The 22,633-nt window shown below is 38.9% G+C and overlaps 1 protein-coding gene across 1 annotated transcript; it reads right to left on the bottom strand.

Annotated features, from left to right (window-relative positions):
* Positions 1–6,108: 6,108 nt before the first annotated feature.
* IFNAR1 (interferon alpha and beta receptor subunit 1) lies at positions 6,109–21,250 on the bottom strand. The gene is made up of 9 exons (XM_086617776.1): positions 21,073–21,250; positions 20,241–20,398; positions 18,943–19,090; positions 17,877–17,991; positions 16,834–17,033; positions 15,581–15,735; positions 14,621–14,774; positions 11,048–11,202; positions 6,109–8,449 (listed from the first exon to the last, which is right to left on the bottom strand). Exons 1-9 carry the CDS (start codon positions 21,089–21,091, stop codon positions 8,231–8,233), a joined length of 1,323 nt encoding a protein of 440 aa, XP_086473902.1. The 5' UTR covers positions 21,092–21,250; the 3' UTR covers positions 6,109–8,230.
* Between the last annotated feature and the right edge of the window lie 1,383 nt (positions 21,251–22,633).

Below are 22,633 nucleotides of genomic sequence, written 5' to 3'. Positions count from 1 at the left end.
ACACCCGGCTGGGAGGTGTTCTGGGATCAACAGAGCTGTATAAACCCATGAGAGGATGCGCAGAGGGAAGAGGAAGCAGGAAGGAGAGAAGAGGGGGCAGACAGAAAAAGGCACAAAAGGAGCTGATTGCATGTGAAACAGGGCCAGTCTGTACACTTGTCTGGCTGAGCCCTGTGCCTAATCCCTGCACTTGTCCTATATTCTTGATTCTTCTTATAAAATCTTTTCTTAACTATTTATTTCTCTGTGCAATCTCATTTTCTATCCTGTGTGTATGTGTGCAGCAAGGACTAAGTGCCAGCTAGTCCTGGTGTGCACGGGGTGTACATGCGTATTTGCTAGCAAACTGGACTAGGCTGGACTAGCCAGGGAGCAGGGGACCATGAAGCAGGTAAGAGGGCCTGGGACCAGTGCAGGGCTACACCAACAAGGTAGAGGGGCTGTGCTGGTACTTGGGGGAATCAGTGAACATGTGTGCTTTCGCTAGTAAGTTATCTCTACCAGCTAAAGAGGAGGAAGAGGACTTGGCTGTCTGTGCTTTATGTGAGTCCTCTATGTAGGTGGACCTTGTTCATGGCAGTCCATGTAACCAGCTATGTCAGTGTCCTCTGTGTGTGTCCCTGGGACACATGGTCACCTTTGCTACTGGTTGAACCTGCAAACAGGAGAGTGGCAGCCACATCCTTCAGCCTCGACAGAGACCCCAGGTCCCTGGGCTGGGCTCCAGCAGCTGGGCAGGAGGGAGTCCTGGGACAGACCAACTGGAGAAGGGTAAAAAAAGACAGAAGTTGGCAAAGCTAACAGTGAACTACACACGTGAAACCTATTACAGTATTAACGAATACAGAAATGTGCTTTCCTTTGTCATACACCTTGTGGCACACTGCAAATAGTTTCACAAACAATATTAGAAAGCTTTTTAGGAAAGGGACCTCTTTCTGAAGTTTTACTGTGTTAACTAGAACTTGCTACTCTGGGTTTCCTGTGGAAATGCTAATCAGATCCTCCCACCGCCCCAACTCCAAGGAAATGACTTGGCACTGAAACAAAAGAGCTGAGAAGCGTTTATAAGTATCAGCTAATACGGATATACATATATATCAGTCTAACCTAGTTTAAATGTGCAAGACTCAGGGGTTCTGTGCTACAGGGAACAGATTTTGGACACTTATTTCAAGAAGAGTTAATATCGGAGTCCTCAGTGGATATCCTCAAAGAAACAATGCTGGAGGATCCAATAACGAGTCAAAAGCCCTATATGAGTCAGTATACAAACTGGCAACACATGCCTAAGCAGCCACATGATGCTCAAATCATTGACAAACAGCTGTGGCCTTCTCTCCATTTGGTAGTATAGATCAAATAATAACCTTTTTGTTGTTGATACTTATGCACAGAGACAATTGCCATACATAAAATATAAATTTATTTCAGAAGTCATTAGCTACAAAGAAGTGTTTTTAAACAAAATTACACATTTATATGCTGACCTTGAATCTCATTTGAAAATAGGAGACAATTTTTTTTTCTGATATACTTTAAATCAAAAGCTTTGCATTACTACAGAGCCAGTCGGTTACAAATATATATATATGGATTATGGGCAAGGATCTAAGGGTAAGTCATTGTTGCAGAAAATTACTGGCCAAATAGTCTGGATATTTTAATTTGAAATCAGTCTCTTTTTAAGTGACTGTTTAATGAATCTAAAAAAGAAAAAAAGCAAGCATTTTTACAAGGCTGTTTGAACATTGCCCCTGTCTGAATATTGTCCCATCTTAATTCTTGGGTGAGGATTTTTAATTTGCTGTTGTAAGACCAGCAGAGGGAGCTCAAAACATTAGGTACCAACCCTGCTTCTAGAAAGGTATGCCAGGGAAAAAAAAAACTCTCCCTTTTCAGGTGGTCGGATAACAATACCTGGCAGGTTTAGCAGAAAAAAAAAAAAAAAAAGACACTCAGTGAAGGAAAGGGAATACAGTTACTGGAAGCTAAGTAAAGCTGCCACTGACACCATTTTCTTTTTGAATATGCTTTGCCTTTGCTGTTTTAGGACAAAGGCATCTGCAAGGCGACAGAAATGGATCTGGTACTAATTATGAGGTTATTTCTGGGATGCCCGAAACTGCACAAAAAAAGGAAAACTAGTTGAAAGGATATGATTTTTCAAGTTTGGTGTCTCTATGACAAAACGTTGGTACACGGTTAAGGAGATGTTTCTTCGATTCTATGCCATTCTCTGTCAGATTAACTAGATCATGCATTGCTTTTATGGTGGTAACTGCCACTAATTGCAGTAATTTTGCAATTAGTAACATATGCTTAGGTGGTCATTTTGGCACCACCAATTCAACATCACTGAGAAAATTCCCACCATCTGTACCTAGCTATATTAAAAATATGATTTCCTGGTATTAGTTTTTTTCCTGTGCAAAGAAAACAAGACCACAGCTGCTGTTCAGTGATTTCAAGATCTTTTGGATTCTGTTGTGAAATCAGGATACTTTGACAATACAAGTTTTTCTAGTGTAAAGTTTGTCAAAATATTTTCCAAGAAGCTAAATAAAATCATTTGTCCTGATTGCCCACAGTGTGTGTGGTTTTTTTTTTTTTTAATGGGTTATTAGAGTACAGTGACAGTTTTAAGGGTTGGGTTTTTTTTTTTTGGCTTCAGTAGGAAAGAAGATACCTAGGAAATATCATCTGTGATGAAAACAATAATTTTCTTGTTTCTACTCTAATGTAATTGGAAAGCATACCTCACTGAGATATGTGTGAAATTTACTTGCCAGCTAGCTGTACTATCAGACATGCAGGCAATGTCAAGAGGAAGAAGCTCTACAAAGGCCAACTATGTTTACTATTGGTTTGCTCTACATTTATTATATACTGCACACGTATCTCCAGTTCTATAATCTAAATTCCTAGAGTAAATAAAGGGTTGATGGTCTAGGAAAACTTGCATCTTGCTAGAAAACTTGCAAACTATCTTGCTTATGTGTCTAGAAATTTACTGAAGAGAAAATACTCAGTTTGTGAGTATGTCACTTAAGCAAGTCTTCAAAAGTTCAAGTTATCTGTCACAGACAGCAACGGCAAATAAGCCAGTTGTTAAAAAATGGCACTTCTTCTGATGCCTTGGGATTCTTTAAGCATATTGCTGCACTTCTTTCAGTTGGGTGCTACGGATAGGGACATTTGGGGGAGGGATAGGTGGACAGTTCAGAAATGCAACTCAAGTGTCATTGTCATCAGAGAAAAAAAAAGAATATTCCATCAACTGGCAAGAACAGTATCTTTTACCTTAAAAATTTACCAAACAATCTCTCTTTTAGTGCCACAAGGCTATCAGAAATTTTCCTGGCCTACCTGCAACCCTAGCAAACTGTGACTATCAGGAGGGCTATGCCAAGTGTGGTACTCCTCTAGCTTAAGTTTAACTGCTAGCCCTAAGACTCATTATTTTGTGTGACCATTTATCGGCTATCTCATGGTTTGAAGTTTGCTGCAATTATACTATTGATGGGGCCTTCACAGAACATCTTGCGGAAAAGAAAAAAAAAAAAAACAACCAAGAAGTGGATTAGTTCACTACTTAAATGTCCAAGAAGAGAGAATCCCAGAAAGGTTGAGGTTGAAAGGCACCAGACATTATCTGGTTCAACCCACTGTTCAAGCAGGGCCACCAAGAGCTGGTTGCACAGGACTGTGTTAGACGGCTCCTGAATTATCTCCAAGGATGGAGACTCCATCGTCTCCCTGGGCAACTTGTGCCAGTGCTTGGTCACCCTGGAAAAAGTGGGTGGAAAAAGTGTTTCCTAATGTTCAGACGAAGCCTCCTGTGTTTCAGTTCATGCCTGTTGCTTCTGGTCTTGTCACTGGGCACCACTGGGAAGAGACTGGCTCCATACTCTTTGCACCCTCCCTTCAGGTATTCACACAACATTAATAAGATCCCCCCTCAGCCTTCTCTAGGCTGAACAGTCCTGGGTCTTTCAGCTTTTCCTGATGAGAGAGATGCTCCAGTCCCTTCGTCATCTTGGTGGCTCTTTGCTGGACTCTCTCCATTATGTCCATGTCTCTCTTGTACTGGGGAGCTCAGAACTGGACACTACTCCAGGTGTGGCCTCACCAGTGCTGAGTAGAGGCAGATCATTAAAGTCACCAATCCCTAAGAAAGGCATATATGCTCCAAGACTTACCTACGTTTCTTCATTTACATCAAATTCTCCATTACCAGGTACTACTGTACCTATGAATTCCATCTTAACTGAACGTTTTCACTGCCACATATTCAAAAAAAAATATTTGAACTGATAGGAAGAATACAACACACCCATCTACTGCAACTACTCCTCTGCAGATTTCCTCTGCTTCCCCCTACCCAAAAGACACTGAATTTCTAGTAAAGTGAAAATTAATCCTACTGTCATATATCTTCAGATTTTTTCTTTGAAATAAAGTCCCAATGTCAAACATCAGTACACACACTTACGAATATGCGAAGTACCTCAAGACAAAATACCGTCAAGTGGTAATGGCACTACACAATTACCATTCAGTAAAGCATCCCTACAAAAACGATCCACTATCTCAAAGATTTACCACCAAAGGGGTTCTCTACTGACTGTATTTTTATCTGCACATTCTTACCCAGGTTTCAACATCAAGCATAATATTCTGAAATTATATATATATAAAAACAATCCTAATAACAGAATGCATTCCAAAAGCAGAAGTCATGGGAAACTCGCAGCATGTGTGACTCAACATGTAAAATCCTTACCAGATGCTGGTTTCCTTTCAATTAACAATACCATAACAGGAAACTTCCGCTTCATCGTCCCTACCCACACCAAGTCTTAGAGCTGATTATATTGCATATATTCCACAGTATCAACATTGGTTAAGTGTTTCTAGTTTCAAAAACATTGGGCTTGATTAACTTGCTCGTGATTTTCACTATCAATACTGACAAATCCAACTCTACATTGTCCAGCTGAAAGTATTCAATTATTAACAGGGCTGTATCTGATCCCACTGAATAATTTCAGTAAAGAGAGTCAATCACAGTTGCTCCTCAGACTACTTCTATACCAAATAATTAAAATTAGCTTTCTATTGGTACAAATATTTTGAAAAAGGAAAAAGAAAAACACTTCAAGGGTCTTCCTCTTTAGAAAAGACTTTGAAAAAATGAAAAAAAGACATTTAAACAAGAGTTCCTTTATGCACTGTAATAAACTTAGGTGGTGAACTGTAGAAGTTCTGCGAAATTATTTTTCTAGTATTTCTGGATACATCTGAAGCATATTAGAATGAGATTGCCTCAGGTATTTAGGAACCTAATTTTCCATTTAATTATCAGATATTGTATAAATAGAATGAGTATTTCCATCTTACAGTTCTGGTTTTGCTTCTTCTGGCAACATTGAAAAGAACTCATGCAAGATTTTCTGTAACCCATCTTAGAATCATTATAAGCAAACTTTATAAGAGTACAGGTGTATGTATATGTATACACATACAAGCGTACATATGTATTAATTACCACACATTTGGTTCTACATTCTGAAGGAAAATGTGGATTGCTTGCAAATTATGAATATCTACCTATTTCAGAAACATTCACTGTGGACTTCTTTAAATTCTGACAGTGAAATCCTTCATGTTAAATAGCGTTCTTCCAGAGTACTGAAACCCCAGGAGGCAAACAAAATCTTGTGTCACAGGAAACAGTTATCAAAATAATAGCCCACATATGCTGCTGAAATACCAGATGAAATGTTTTCCCTAGATGAGCAGGGAAAAACAAAACAAACCAAAACATACCACACCTTACTTCAGTAAAACGTTAAGAATAGCTTAATTTTTGAAAATCTCCAAAATGAAAGTATGTCCCCAAACGCTACTGTAGAATTAGGTCACAAGAAAAACAGACTGAAATTGAAGCTGTCCAGGAGAAAAAAACATCCAGGGAGGGCAGCTCAGTATAAATAACTAAGAGGAACAGTTTTGTAAACAAGCTACATCCCTTTCGTGGTTTAGCCCCAGGCGGCAACTAAGCACCACGCAGTCCCTGGCTGCCTCACTCCTCTCCCTCTCCTGTTTCGTGGAAAGGAGAAAAAACATAACAAAAGGTGTGAGGGTAGAGATAAGAACAGGGAGGGATCACCCACTGACCACAGCCCCAGGCAAAACAGACTCAGCTTGGGGACAAATCAATTTAATTAGTTACCAATTACATTCAGAGAGGATAATGAGAAACAAACCCAGATCTTAAAAACACCTTCCCCTCACTCCTCCCTGCTTCTCTGCTCTACCTCTTCCCCAGCAGCACAGGGGGGGACAGGGAATGGGGACTGCAGTCAGTTCATCACATGCTGTTTCTGCCATTCCTTCCTCCTCAGGGAGAGGACTTCTCACACTATTCCCCTGCTCCAGCGTGGGGTCCCTTCTCATGGGAAGTTCTCCATGAACTCCGACATGAGTCCTTCCTATGGAATCCAGTCCTTACCCATCAGACTGTTCCAGCATAGCCTTTTTTTCCCATAGAGTCAACAGCTTCTTAAGGCATAGCCACCCACCCCCATGGAGTCCTCCACAGACTGCAGATGCCATCTCTGCTCCACTGTCAGTCTCCAGCAGTGTTGGGGGTCTTTCCCAGAGACAGTCCTGTACAACAAACCTCCTTCAGGCACAGGCACCTCTGCTCCAGCATGGGGTTCTCCAGGGGCTGCGAGTCAATCTCTGCTCCACTGTTAATCTCCACAGGCAGCAGAGGGGCCGCCTGCCATCTCACCACGGGCTGCAGGGGAATCTCAACTCCAGCACACCTCCTCCTGCTCCATCTTCACTGACCTTGGTCTCTGTGTAGTTGTTTCTCTCAGATCTCAGTCCTCTCTCCACTGCAGCCACACCAGGCCCGACAAACCCTGGTGGTCTCAGCGGAAATTAACTCCACTCAGTGGGTGTCCCAGGAGAGGGGCACTTCGGGGTGTCCCAAGCCACGCTGCTGTGGCCACCACCCGCACGGGAGGCCAGGAGCCAGGCTGCCCTGTCTTCCCTCTCTCTTCACTGCAGGTCTCACCTGGCATATCCTTATAATTTGTACAAAGAAAAGTCTGTTGGCAAAATGAGACTAAGATAAAAAAGCTTTGAATGACAAGTATCCTCCCCATTCTGTTAAAAGGCATTTTCTAAATTCAACTTGAGTCCCTCTAATTACAGAAATAAGTTTCTTCCTTGTTAAGACATTTCTAAATACAATTCAATTACAAGCAAATATTTCACACTCTTGGTTATCCAGCCATGGGAGAAAAATAATAATCAAGAATTTGCCTCTTAACATGCCTTGTCGATAAAGTAACAATATTATTTAGTTTCTTCTGGCAATGTACATGTGTCTCAGATGTTTCTTGTTTTTTATCTTAAATGCAGTGCAAAACAATTTGACTCACCCTCCCTCTACAAAGAGCTTCCACTTCTTTATAGTAAAGTGAAGTGAACCTCCCCCTTCCTGCCTTTCCCCTCCCCATACTTGCCCAGACGACTGAGTGCTGTGGGAGGAGAGCACCCTGATGCAGGCACACAGATACATGAACAGGCAAGTGGGCATTGGGAGCATCCTGCAGCCATGGCCAGAAGGAATTCTACAAGGAGGCTCAGAGGAGCTGCCTCACTGAGGCTAACGTTGGTCTCTTTTTATCTTTTTGCTCTGGACCTGCTGAGCGAAAAAGTGCTGCCCCTGAGCGGGCTGAAGAGCATATCAGAAAAAGTTCTTAAAATTGTATCTGGCATCAAGTTCCTTCTGCCTGTGTAAACATCGTAAGATTCAATACTGTAATTTAAGGTTTCTGTCACAGTACATGCTGGCGTTCAAATCAAACCTTAAGACAGTGAGAAACTCTTCTTGTGCCTTTTGCTGATGTTATCAGGTTCAAGGATATAAAGTGTACGGATCTGCTCCACTTTACACAAATGGCATTCTTTTTTATCACATGACAAAAAGTCAAAATGGTGTAAGGTGCGAGGAGTCCATTGTGTTTTAACTCCAGTCAGCTTGCAGCAGAGAGGATATGTAACTTTCCACTAACAAAGTGCAGATTTGGAAACCTGAAGGCAAAGATCCCAAAGTCACACTGTCTTGTTTAGGCCACGACTTTCATATAAAAAAGTTAAGTGTTTATTATGCTGCTGATCCCACACATGAATTCTATTTTCTTAAATGTTATACTATTTCCTTTTCTGGCATTTCTTCTGACACTTTGCTCCCTGAAGTATCATCATCGTTAGAATAATTTCCTGAATCTCGACTGCTCTGTTTAGAATGTTTGTAGTCTTTGAAACCAACTTCTTCTATGACGATAGTCTCAATTATAGAACAATTTTCTATTGGTTCTTCTGTAGTTAACAGATAAGGACAGCTAAAACGCTGTCCTCCAAAACCCTGCAAAAAGAGAAGCAGAAAAAAAAAAAAGAGAGATGAACATTCATACATAATACCTAAATAATGATTCTGCGTAACATCACAGCTGTACAAATCTGGTTTATCGTGTTCAGTAGCATCATGATGTTTTCTACCTATAATATGCCATTTGTTTCCCTAAGTTCACAAACTCCAAGTTAGGATGAAGTTTAGTTGCATTCATATAATTGAACACTAATGAATGACTAACACTAATCTTAACTCTTTTACTATGCTCATAGTTCTCAACCATCTATACAATTGCAATGTTTCATTGGTTATAGCCTTATGAGGCCACACAAGAACTAAAGGAAAATCCTAATTTAGAACACTTTCAAAGATCATATGGTAGCATGGGCATGACAGGTGTGCGTTTCCAAAGTCTACGAATCATTATCAGTTATAAAGCAAAGTTTGAAAGAAGAAAGAGAAAGTGAGCTGCTGCAGCAGGACACCAAGCCTCATACAGCTCTCAACAGTGCATTGCTGTCTATCCTATACACTTCAAATCTGATCTCTGAAGTGGTCATTTATATCAAATCCATCACAAAAGGTTCTAAATATGTGTGATAGTTTGAGGTGTTGGGGGGTGTTCTGGTGGCAGGGGAGGGGATTTGCTCCCTGTGCCACCAGATCTGAGTCCCATCCCCCCCCCGGGGGAGGTTGAGCCAAGGCGGCGCCTCTGCGAATTGCCCTATTTAAGTTGGGACAAAGGGGCGGGAAAGGGCTTTTTTGCTCAGGAGCGAGGAGAGAGCAGGAGGGCGTTGCCCTCGCTCCCGGCTCCCGGCCGAGCGGCCGCCCGGGCCCGGGCCGGCGCCATGTGCTCAAGATGGCGCCGGGGAGCCGCATGGGGGACTCGGTAAGCGCCCCGCTCCCGGGGTGCCCGCCGGGCCGAGCTCCCCCAGAGAGGATTAATATCTAAGAGAAGACAACCACAACGACCGGGTCAGCAAAGACGGAGCAGGAGGAGGTGTACTGCAGCTGAGGCTTCCCTTGCAATCGGTGTGAGATGGCAGGCGGCCCCCCTGCAGCCAGGGTGTACTCGGCGGAGCAGCGACCCACTCGTGGCCTGTGGAGAAACCCACGTCGGGAAGGAGATGCCTGAGCCCAGGAGAGGTCGTGGAGCAGGGGATGCGCGACCAGGTACTGTTGATAATGGGGCATGGAATGCACGACGAGGTCGTGGAGGCATCTGGAGACCGTGGGACGACCCACGCCGACGCGAGTGGCAGCAGCTCCCTAAGAGGCCGAGACTGGTAAAGCCCGAACTGGTGCGATCCATGGGGAGGATTGCAATCCTGCGGGCAGGACTTACTTTGGAAAAGTTTGGGGACTTTTTCTTTGTGAGTAGGGGATCCACCGAAGCAAGGGAAAAATGGTGTAAAGACTCCTCCTCCTTTAAGAAAGGAGCGGCAGTGAACAACATGGATGAACTGACCTGTACTCCCCCATTCCCTGTCTCCCTGCGCCACTGGGGGGAAGGCAGAGCCAGGAACGAAAGGAAAATAGGGGGTGGGGAGGTGTTGTTTTAAGATAGGGCCTTGTTTTCTCTTTCTCCTCTCAAGTAACCGGTTTCGTTCCCTTTTGTCTTTTGTTTAGTAACTGTTAATAAATTGTTTTGTTTTTATGAAGAAAGCCTGAGTCATGTTTTGCCCGAGACCATGCTTGGTGGGTGCTCCCGCTCGGTTCTTGTCTCGACCCTCAGTCCAAAAACCACGACAATATGTATTGTGTTAACTATGTTACCGGTAGTCTACTGAACAAACCAGCTAAAATGCTGCCTTACAAATAAATTAAATTCAGATTAGCCTTTGTAAACTATGAGACTGGTTTAAATTACACCTTTATTCAGAAAGCTTTGTATACTACACATCCTAAGAGCTTCAGTGAGAAGGTGACACATGTTAGGAAGGCCATAGACTGCTCAAAATCAGTGTTCTGAGAGACACAGAAGAAAGCACAGTGAAAAGCATTCCTTGCTACATTTCAAAACATACCTACACTTACGTGTTGCTCTGTTCACTCCAGAACAGGATCCCTACTAAGTACTACCTGTGCCAAGCTGAGCTGGAAAATGGACATCTGCCCTTTTGACACCATCCAGGCGTCTCCAGGTCAGGAGATGGTAGAAGCATTTGCTGCCTGCTACACCAAATTTTCCTCTAAAGACTGGGCTTGCGTTTTCGCCTCCTCCAAGTTTTAAAGGATGGCAAAAGAAGGATAGAGCATGCTCTTTCAGATAACGCAATGGGAAAACGTTTCTGGTGACACATAGCAGGCCAAAAGTACATTATCACATTGGGTAGACACGTGTGCTCTCTGGAATGAAGAGCTGTTAGCAATGCTTTTGCGCAGATAAAAGAAAAAGCAAAAGCTAAAACATTTGCTAATCGCAGAATTCTAGAAATTGATACTACCCGTTTTTCCCATAGTAATTCCTGCACTTCATTAAAACCTGTACAATTAACCTCAGCATATCCAGAAGACTACAGGATAACAGATAAACACTTTTTCATAATATTTTCTGATCGTTTTTCTAAAAATACATCTGCTTAATGAATGAGAAAAAAAAAATCTTACCTCTATGTTCAAAGGAGTCTGGCATGATGGAAAGAAAACGTATTTGATTTTATTGTAGGCTTGATACAGGGCAAAAATGAGTGGCAGAGCCACAAGCAAGACAGCAACCAGGGCAGCTACAAATATTGCCAAAATGATCACAGGTACAATTTTATCTAAAAAAGTAAATAAAAACCATTCAGTCTAGATATTCATAAACTGCAAAGATTAAAAAACAGATTATCTCCAAATCTGCTACAGTATTTATGATAAAATTTCATATTTCCATGGTATTATACCCCAGCTATGATGATCACTATAAAAGTGATGCCATTCCAATATCTTAAATAATTTTATTAAAAACATAGCACAAAATTTTTATCTGATATAAGAACATAGGCATTTGCAGATAGGATCAGAACCAAGATCCAGATATTCCCAGTTATATTCCAGTCACATGTCTCTATTTGACAGCAGGACAAAGAGGCCCCACGCAGACAGCTACCACGAAGCACTTGATGCATGTAAATCTATTGCACTATGCTTGTGCACAGGGTCTAACCTCAAGGAACATAACATGTAACTGATAGAGCTCTCTTTAAAAAGGCAGTGGTACAGGAGTAAGAATGGGCAATTACTACAACGAAGTTGGCTCATGGTTATTTAGTTAGGAAATTATTACAATGCCTAGACTTGCAGGGTCTTCAGGAGCCCAAAAGCATCCAAATGGTTTCTTGGACAGGAGAAGAACTCCAGTTGCAAGCTTCAGATGACTACAATGCAGCCAATAAAGTGAAGAAGGATCTTCCAGTGAGCATCTATTCCTTTCAGATATTTAAGTAGATATCAATCCCAATGATATCCCAGTTATTTTCTACGCTGGTAGTCTAGACACTAGCTCAGCGCAAGATTTTACTTTGTCAGTATAGAAAGAAGAGATGAATTTTACTTCAATGCTCAATCATGGTGTCATCAACTTGATGCCAAGATGAGTGGTGTAGCTGATTCACTAGATGGAATGGACATGATCCAGAAGGACCCTGACAGGCTTGAGAAGGGGGCCCATGTGAACCTCATGGAGTTCAATAAGGCCAAATGCAAAGTCCTACACCTGGGTTGGGGCAATCTTCAGTATCAACACAGACTAGGGGATAAAGGGATTGAGAGCAGTCCTGCCAAGAAGGACTTAGGAATACTGGTAGACAAAAAATTGGACATGAGCCAGCAATGTGTGCTTGCAGCCCAGAAAGCAAATCATCTCCTGGCCTGCATAAAAAGAAGTGGCATGGCCAGCATGTGGAGGGAGGTGATTCTGCCCCTCTACTCCACTCTCATGAGACCCCATCTGGAGTACTGCATCCAGTTCTGGGCACTCCAGCACAAGACAGACATGGACCTGTTACAGCAGGTCCAGAGGAGGGCCACAAAAAGGGTCAGAGGGTTGGAACACCTCTCCTACAAAGAAAGGCTGAGAGATTTGGGGTTGTTCAGCCTGGAGAAGAGAAAGTTCTGGGGAGATTTTATTGTGGCCTTTCAATATTTAAGAGGCTTATAAGAAAGACAGAGACACTTTTTACCAAAGCCTGTAGTGACAGGATAAGAGGCAATGATTTTAAACTGAAAAAGCATAGGTTTAGATTGGACATAAGGAAGAAATTCTTTATGATGAGGGTGGTGAGACACTGGAACAGGTAGCCCAGAGAAGTTGTGGATGACCCATCATTGGAAGTGTTCAAGGTCAGACTGGATGAGGCTTTGAGCAACCTGACCTAATGGAAGATGTCCCTGCCCATGGCAGGAGGATTGGACTAGATGATCTTTGAAGGTCCCTTCCAACCCAAACTATTCTGTAAGTCTATGGTCTTGCATTCCTGTATTAAATCCAGGAACCGTGGAAAACCTTCTAACAGGCTAGGCTCAGTTCCAGGACTTACGGTTGGGACCTTACGGCAGAGGAGTTTACACGATGGAATCCAGCTTTTGATAGTAAAATATTGTAGTCAAAGAAACCTTTGATCAGTATAGTCATAAGCTATTCAGTGCTTAAGTTCAAGAGTCTTGCAAGCTTCCTTCTCCCCTCCTCTCTTCTCCTTTGTGACATATTCTCTGGCACGATCTCTTAAACAAACTGAAGGGAGTTTGAACGTAATAAAAATAATACATACTAGGAAACACTTTGAAAATAATCAAGATGAGACAAGCAGGTCTTTTTATCTCTATTTCCAGTTAGTAGTAATGATCAGAGAATGAAAGGTTTCCACAGTGGAGCATAAGAACATACAGGAAGTACAGGGAAGCAATCTGTATGACTGTGTTTCTCAATACGGAGTCTTGAATGTACTGCTTGGGCTTACACAGGCTTATTATAATAGGATATGGAGAAGACTAATAACTAACTGGTAAAACAGATTAAAGAATTCCTCTTATGAATTCTTCTCCTCCAGTACCTAAAGGGGGCCTACAGGAAAGCTGGAGAGGGACTTTTTACAAGGGTGTGTAGTGATAGCACAAGGGGCAATGGATTTAAACTGAAAGAGGGAAGATTTAGGTTAGATATAAGAAAGAAATTTTTCACTCTGAGAGTGGTGAGGCAGTGGAACAGGTTGCCTAGAGAAGTTGTGGATGCCCCATCCCTGGAAGTGTTCAAGGCCAGGTTGGATGAGGCTTTGGGCAACCTGGTGTAGTGGAGGGTTTCCCTGCCCATGGCAGGGGGGTTGGAACTAGATGATCTTTGAGGTCCCTTCCAACCCTAACCATTCTATGATTCTATGAAGCTAAAAAAATAAGATTTGTTTCTTTCTAGGCTTGATAAAGACAAAGCAGCGAGGACTACAATATAAACGAATCCCAAGAGCTTAAGAAGTAATATTAGTAATGTTACTTTTCTGCATTTTCTTACCTTTATCTCAGTTTGGATATTTAGTAATTTTTCTAGTGTTACAGCCTATTAATAGAAGATTAATTGACCAAACTAAATTCAACAGATAACTTGCTCTTATGTTCTGAGTGTAATCCATTTACAAATGTATTCTCCTTTTGCATAAAGGTGGACTTTCAGCTATAACGAGTCTGATGATTTGTCTCCTCACACTTTAGCATAGGATTTCTTAAAATTTAATCCATTCACAGAAGAATTAAGACAATATCAAGAATAAAATATTCTTGAAAATAAAGCATTTAGTGACTCCTTGCACCCTACTGGAAATATCTTTAAAGTGCTGGAAATTAAAGCTTGCCTATAAACAAGTCATTGTACAGAACAAAGTTTAATTCACAATCATTACAGTTCTTAACCTGACATAATTTCTAAACTGAGTTGTACCACGGAATAACCAGAATGTAATTTTGACCAGGTCAGAACCAAAGCAGTTTATTAACTTAGCTGTAGGAGAGAACACAGAGCAGCAACGTGAGACTGCTGATATGGATCACTCTGCCCAACCAGGTGCTAACTCTGTGAGGCCATTAAGTCATGCTGCAAATATTTTTTAACTGGCAAGACCTGCAAAGGCTTATGAAGGGTTAACAATTTTACTTCCAGAGCAGTTAACAATTGACAATTGTTATGGTTAACAATTCCCAAGCTCTTCCTACCTCCAGGTGTTTTGATGCATTCCTCTTTGCTGAAATGACTGCTTTTGCGGTAAGCCTGTGAGAATGCTTGTACTTTTACACAGTACAAAGTTGAGGGTGTTAGATCAGAGACTGTCCCTATTGTCTGCTTTATCTCTTTCATTTTTATTTCCTCCTGAAAAAGAAAAATTGGAAGAATAAGATGCACACAAATAGTACAAGAGTCACTCAAACAGGTTAGAATTTTGGCCTCTGCCGAAGAAGTAATTCTGTAAGAAGTTAGACACCATTCTGCACTTGAATTCAATAAAAGAAAAGAAACCACACAGCTTTCTCCTAAGCAAACATATTCAGGAAACACTTATAGGCAAGAACCAACTGCTTTCACCATATTGGCGTTTTGCAGTTCAAAGCTGTGTGCAAAATGAAACGTCTTTCCGTTGCAGTTTGTTCTCTCCTTCCACACATTTACTGATTACTGTAAAATATTTTACTATAAGAAGAATTTCAAGAATATGGAAAGATATATGAAAACGTGAGCCAAAAGCATGCAAGACTGCATTGTTCTATGATCTATATTGGTATGAAACTGCAAATGCAGAAATAAGAAGAATTTGAGGGGCTGGAAGCTACATTAATTAAGGCAGTGCACAGAGCCATACTGTAAGACGGCATCATAAGATCTGTACAACCTCTATTCAAAAGTGAGCCATTTAGCAGCTCATAAAAAACTCAGTGCAATTCTGCAAATCATTACATATAGCTACATCAATGGAAAAAGATTAAAAACTCTATTACTTTGTGATAAAAGTAGTCTTGACCAGATTTTAAAAATATTTTTTCACAAAAAAACACAACCTCAAATTGACTGCATGATTGATACACCACTCTTCTGAATATAAGCTTGTTGAGAATTCAAACTCAGTATTTAAAGTTGTAACAAATTTTATATACTGCTGTAAGTATTCAACCAGTTCATACCTCATTATTCGATGAATTCTTCCAATACAGAATGCGGTAAGACAAGTCATAATAGGTTCTCATGACTTCAGCCTCAGATCCTCCCGGAGGAGAAATCTGGATATGGAGCAAAAAATCACTGATGTCCACTTTTACACCAGGAGGGCCAATTTCATCTTGAGACATTAAAAAAAAAAAAAAGTTAAGACTGAAAGGATACAAATAAAAATATTGCATATAATACTGTAATTTAAATCTATTATAATTTTAAAGACGCATATACTTAAAAGTCTAACTTGACTAATAGCTTTATCCAGAATCTTGAGTTCTGAGAAATATTTCAATTATTTTCTTTTCCACATTCGCATGTTGCTTCTGCAAGTTTCAGTGATTTGAAATACACAGACGGTGGGATTAACTCTGTGCAAGTCAAAGTGAAACTAGTGAACACTTCTTAATCTCATCGGGATATGGGCCCTCTTTTTCCACATATATACAGTTACAGTATAGTTGAAAAGTGAGAAGCATTACCGTTTTTGTTTCCTTTTGTTTAATTATTTACCTAGGTCACTGTTATCTTATTAAAGAATTATCTAATTACCAAGAGTTTGGACAAAGGAAAGCTGACATATAGAATAGTTATTAATTCCATCTTCAGTATGGAAGACAATAGAATATTACCCCACATATCAGATAAACACTAAGAAATGTTTATGATTTATAGTTTTTTTGAAGTCAAATATTTTACTAAGGTTACATTTCTCACAAAATCAAAGAAATGCAAAGATAAAAATTACTATAATTTCACTCTGGAGAGTGTTACATATTTTTGACTTAGATGTCACCACCATTTAAGATGGCATTAACAGAGGCAGTGGATTCCAAAATTATTTGACTTTGGCATCGTTCTTCTGGGATACCAAGAAGTGCTCCCTGTCAATGGCAAAAGTCAGACTAGGGATATCTCCAGTACAAGCGCACGCAGTGATTAACGCAGTATACAGTGATATTATAAATACCATGTAGTACTTCGTAGTTTAATTTTGTAAAGCAAATGATATGATTCTAAACACAGTGAAATACTGGTTGTGCTGAATAGAGAAGACCATAGAAAAACTCCAGTTTAACTTGATGAAGCCAGAATTCCCAGCATAGTTTCTGTAGGGGAACTATGTATTCAGTTTCATTAATCTAGTGAGTTTCTTTTTGCAAATAATAGCATTAGATACAAGTTTGTTGAGAAAATAAATTTTAAGAAAAACACATTTGCTTACTTGTTACCAGAGGATCTACTTTTATGTCATCAGACAAACATGATTTATTATATTCATTCATGGCCTGCACACGGAGATAATAAAATCCAGTAGTAGTCATGACAGATGAGAAATCGCATTGTGTATCAGTGATATTTTCACATCCAGGTACATTGAGCCACTTGGTTGAGTAATCATCATGAAGCTTCTTTAGATACCCACTGCAAAAGATTATAGTTTTTTTATGTGAAGTCCTTGAACTCTAAAAAATGAAAAGCATGTTCACTTCAGCTACGTAGAGGGTTTTTTTATTTTTGGAAGAATGGTCCTCTAAGAAATTTCTCATATTTAGAATACTGTTTTTTTCATTTATAACTGAAACAATGAGGTTAACTGGATGAGGAAATAAAAATCAGTGCTTTAATCAAGCCTCAACAAAAAAATTTATACATTGGTTTCAGAAATTTTTAAAATCCAAATTAAGATTTTTTTCATATAGTTCTATTAAGTTGATTATTTTTCTGTCATGTCAAAGGAATTCCAGAAGAATGCTAAAGGTAGCTCTCCTCTTCATTTAGATGCTGGCCACAATATTTGTGCAACACTAGATATTAAGACACAGGTTTATAGACATGATGGTTTTTTTTCCCCATGTTGGGATCTGACCAGAAGTAATCAAATATGTTGACAACTGAAACCTTGAACACCTGCATTTTTGCTCACCTCTAGTCATCTAATTTCTTCATATTCAAAAAGATACAAAGCTATGCAAACTTCACATCTTTTAAAAATGTTACTTAACATATATTTATTAGTCCATTCCATCAGGTATTTAAACTCTTAAAAGAAGCCCAGCATCCTGAAATTCTAGGATATGATGTTATATGCAGTCCTTTTAAGAGCCACAGTGTCCAGATGAGGTACCCAATGCTTCAATGAATACATTAGCCCACTTTTGATAAGTATTTCACCTTAACTTCTAATAACTATTTGCAAAATACAATGGATGGCATTTAGAATGAAATAACCTGTTTAAATAGAGATATGGAAATTTTTTAACTCACATGAGATACTGTACATTGTAGCTCACATGTTGTTTATACTGATTATTCCAATGCAGATGAAATTTCATATTCAAAGCAAGAACACTCACATTTGTTGCACAGAGCAGGTCATTCACTGCTCAAAATGAAAAGGAAACCCACAGTTACTGAAAAGCTTTATATTATGCGCAGCAATTTTTCACTGAATGGGCATTTCTTATGTACATGGTCATAGAACACTCACATTCAATAATTAAAAAAATAATAATTGTAGTCTGTTTTCATTATAAAGATGGCAAATCAAAGTCTGTGATACATACAGCATATTAAGCTTTTAAAAAAATCAGTTAAAAATTAGTTCAGAAAAAAATAAGTACAGAAATGTTGAGATAAGTAGAAATCAACTGGTTCAGCAATAACTCGATGAGAAAAACGTAAAATATACATGTGTAAACAAAGTAATTTTGATGCACCATTGGTTCAATCTAATGTTTGACTTTCTACATTCCTACACTTATTTTTTTCCTGAAATAAACATTTAAAAGTACTTAAACTGACATCTGAACAGCACACAAAAGAATTTAAATTTAGACATGCAAAACAAGCACCTGGTGGCAAACTGCCACTAAACCATTCTTCAGAATCTGTAATAATAAAGTCACCAAGGCTTGCATAAAACCAATTTTTTTTTAAGCTTAGCTCAACTTCATATGCATTAATTTATCGCCAAATATACAAAAGGCTTTTGTTTTGCCTACATACACATCCCTTTCCTCCTGATTCAAAGCCATAAATTCAAATATATCTATTTTTCCAAAAATATAAGTAGTTTTTGCAGTCCAAATTAATGGACAGAATTTGCCTCAGAGCAACAACCTTTTTGTACTATTAAAACTCTAATATTGATAGGTGAACATATTTTATATCGATTTACTATAGAAAATGTACATAACTGTCAAGATTGCTGTTATCCCAAAATGAGTAGGAACTTGGCAATTCTGCACATTTCTATTGCTTTAGAACAATTAACTTTCCAACAGTTTAAACTTGAATAAGCATTTTAAGATAAAACGATTTTACTCTATACCTTTACGGGTAGTTTTTACACAATGAATGGGACTGAAAAAGCCTTCTTGGAAGTCCAAAGGAATAGTTGCTTGAACTTTCAAACAATAGGTGGTGTCTGGTGCAAGATCATCAATTACATCAATAGGAAAAATACTTTGACTTCTGAGCTGTAAGAAACAATTGCAAACAGCATATGAAGATAACTGTTCTTCCGGATGAGCTGATTTTTTAAAGTATCCTTTTTCTTCCCCAGGTTTCAGCCCATTTATATAATATGCCATCAAAAATGCGAAAACAGAGAATGAAGGACAATACATGAGCTGAATAAACGCTAAAGGGAAGTTTCCAACTTAGCCACATGACTGAGAGGAAGGACCGTGTTGTGCTCCTTTAACAGGCGAAAGTGGGGAGGGATTGCAGCCCTGATCTGCATGATGCATAGCTCAGCACACAAACATTCAGGCACATACTGAGAAGACAAATAGTACACTTGCATCCCTCAATTCACTGAATGAACGCTCCTCTCTTCCCCTCCTGCTAACCCCCTGGTTTACCAGACTTTTCAGTGACTGACCTTTGTATATAACTTATACTTCAACTTTTTTCCCCTTTGATGTATAATGATTATAACTACGTCTTCCAAAAGAGCACAGATATCTCTTCAATTCCTACCCTAATCTAGCTGGCACCCATTCCCAAAAGGATAAAAAATAGAAAGACTGTTTCTGCTTTGGTCTTTACAGAATAGCTATATCTGCTGTGCGAGATGCACATTATGGCTTGGAAATTAGTTCACACTTACAAGACCTCAAAAGAATCCCTAAAAAAACCCAACCTACAGTATAAAACCAAAGAATTTACTAATGACATAGGACAGTGTACCGACAGCTGTAGTCAAGCTATATGGTCTCAGCAAGATCTAGATAGCCTCTTACCTCTCCCCTCCCCTATATCTATGTCTTACTGTAAATGCTTCTTCCTACTGCCTTGAACTCCTTCCCTTCCCTGTTCCTGCTAGCTGAGGGTGGCTCATGCTCCAACACATCTGACATGGTTTCACCTTCTTCCTCATGCACTGGAAAGTGGCTCCAGCATTCAGCAGAAATACAAAACTCTTATCACAAACTACTGAATACAATTCTCTATTAAAAACAAAGCCCAAAAAGCTAAGAACCCCCCCCTTACAACTTTTAAACTGCAGAGCAAAAGCTATTAAGTTACACAATTAAATAATTCCATTTTAGAGCATTAAGCAACTAAATTACATCACTGACAGTTATGTTAAGGTTAAAAAGTAAAAAAAAAAAGTGATCATACCTCTGCATTTGACGAATTCTCCCAGATAACTAGATTATATTTAAAAAGTATATGATCTATCCACATTTTTTGGTCCTGATTTGCTTCTGGAGGAGAAACCTTAATTTTTATGACTCCATTTGTAGACTGCAGCTCTATTTCTGGGGGACCAATCTGAGCTGCAAATATTAAAAGAAAAAAAAAAAAGTCAAGCATGATTATGTAAAGAAAAGCCACCAGAAAAGTAATTTACATTAATAAAACCACAGTAATCGCCTATAGTATCTTACTTTTAATTCTTCTGAAGAAATAAAAAGATCATAGTAACAGGCAGTATCTAGTAGAAATCTAACCTAACAACCACCCACCATTATCTGGTTCTAAAAGCAGTAGAGTTAAAATGCAATATTACTAGCGAATGTTTTCCAGAATCTGCAGGGAAAAATCAGTACAAGTTATTCTAAAACATGCAAGGCAAGAAACCTAGCTCAAACAAATTAATCCAACATTGAGGGAAGGCTTCAGTACTGTACTATACTCTAACTACTGAAAAGTCACAAGGTCAGAAAACTTCCAGAAAAGCCCACTGTGAAAAAGAATTTTTCTGAAATGTGGAAAAATGCAGTGTGACAGAAAATTCTGCCAGAAAAATCATCACTTAGAATACTTCCCTCTTTCCAGAAAAGAGAGAATCACAATATTCCATGACCTGCAAATACTTTGGTACTATGTTAAGGCTGAGAAAACCACTAGCTCATGTTGTTATGAGCAATGGAAGCCACATATATTTTTTCCACAATAACGTGCTGAAGGACATTAGTTAAAACCATTACAGCATATATGAAACTCATACCTATAAAATATGGAATCATTTCAAAAATGCTAGACCATGGAGACACTTCTTCCCTTCTTTCAGCCCTTACACGCACATGGTATTTATCATAGTATTCGGTTATTGCGGAGGAAAAGTCACATTCCGTGCGAGTAACGTTCTGACACCCAGACAACTCCTTCCATTCAGTTTCTTTTGTCTCAAGATTTTTAAACCTGGAAGAAAGAAACCCCCCCAAAATAAAACCAATACACACTTGAAGTCTTGAGATTTCTTTTTCTTCTTAATGCTAATAAATGTCACACCATTTAATATTGTTTTATCACCAGCACCAGTGTAACCAGTGTTATCTACTTAGCTGCCCTGGAAATCATAAAATCATTTAATTAATTAAATTTAATCTATTAATTTATTAGTTTAGCCTTATTACTAAAGTTTAACTATCCATCTGCAAAGTCTGATACCAGTTTGCTTTATTCATCATGTAAACACAGAGTGTCAGAATGCTGCATCAAAGAACTGTGTCAGAACACAGAATTATATCCTTAGTACATGATCCTAGTCTGGCAATGATTTTATAATTAATTGGAATAAATTTAAAAGTCTTGATGGCAAGAAGTGCTTAAAAGAGCAAAAAAGCAGCAAAAAACCCCAATTCTAATATTAGAATTGAAATGCAGATTAGGGGAAAATAAAAACACAAAGGAGAAAACTGGAGTTCAGGAATAAGTGTGTGAATAATCAGCTTTACAGAAGCTATTTTTCTTGTGAGTTAATCTCTATATGAAATGTGTCTGTTTTTAAGGTATGGATATCTATTAAAAATGTCCTGACCAAAAAAAAAAAAAAGCTGACTTGAAGTAGTAATTGCTTATCCTCAACTCCTATCTTATCTTTCAGACTAGTACTACATTTTTAAAATAAAACTATTTTCAAAGCAGTTGTTTCTCGTCTACACATTGAAGAAGGCAAGCTATTTTTTTTAATGCAAAATCATACACTATGAAATCCTAAAAATCAAGAACTTAAGATTTTATCTTAGAAGTGGTTTTTAATATTTATTTGTCAGGAAAGTGCCACAAAATACCAAATGTACACGTATATGCATGCCTAAGTATTGGTATATGAAACAGTTGAAGAAAACCAAGCAAGCATTTAAGAACAAAAATTAAATTGTTTCATAAACACTGACAAATTATTCAAAAGCTACACTGAAAATTCTCTCAAATTCTGTGTGCGTGTGGTCACAATGTAGTTTAATAAAAAAAAAAAGCAGAGAATAAAAAAATCTAAATACTACATTTCTCAATGTATCGGTTAATCTCTTCAAAGAACCACTATACTATTAAGCATTACTACCAAGTGCATTCTACATTATATAACATGTCCCTATCAGTGAACAATCTAATTTTACATATGAATTAGACAAAAAAAAAGACAATACTAGGATTCCACTTCATTTCAAGATTTCCTGGCCTCTAATTCTGGATTTCAATAAGTCTCTAGAATTTTTACACGGCAGTATCAAGAAGCATAGTAATTAATTAATATGCTCTTCTACATAAGCATGCAACAGAAATTT

The sequence above is a fragment of the Tauraco erythrolophus genome, chromosome 1, assembly GCF_009769465.1.
Source record: "Tauraco erythrolophus isolate bTauEry1 chromosome 1, bTauEry1.pri, whole genome shotgun sequence".
NCBI classification, from domain to species: Eukaryota; Metazoa; Chordata; class Aves; order Musophagiformes; family Musophagidae; genus Tauraco; species Tauraco erythrolophus.
The sequence above is the reverse complement of the archived record's forward strand: the minus strand, read 5'-3'. Positions and strand labels throughout refer to the sequence as shown.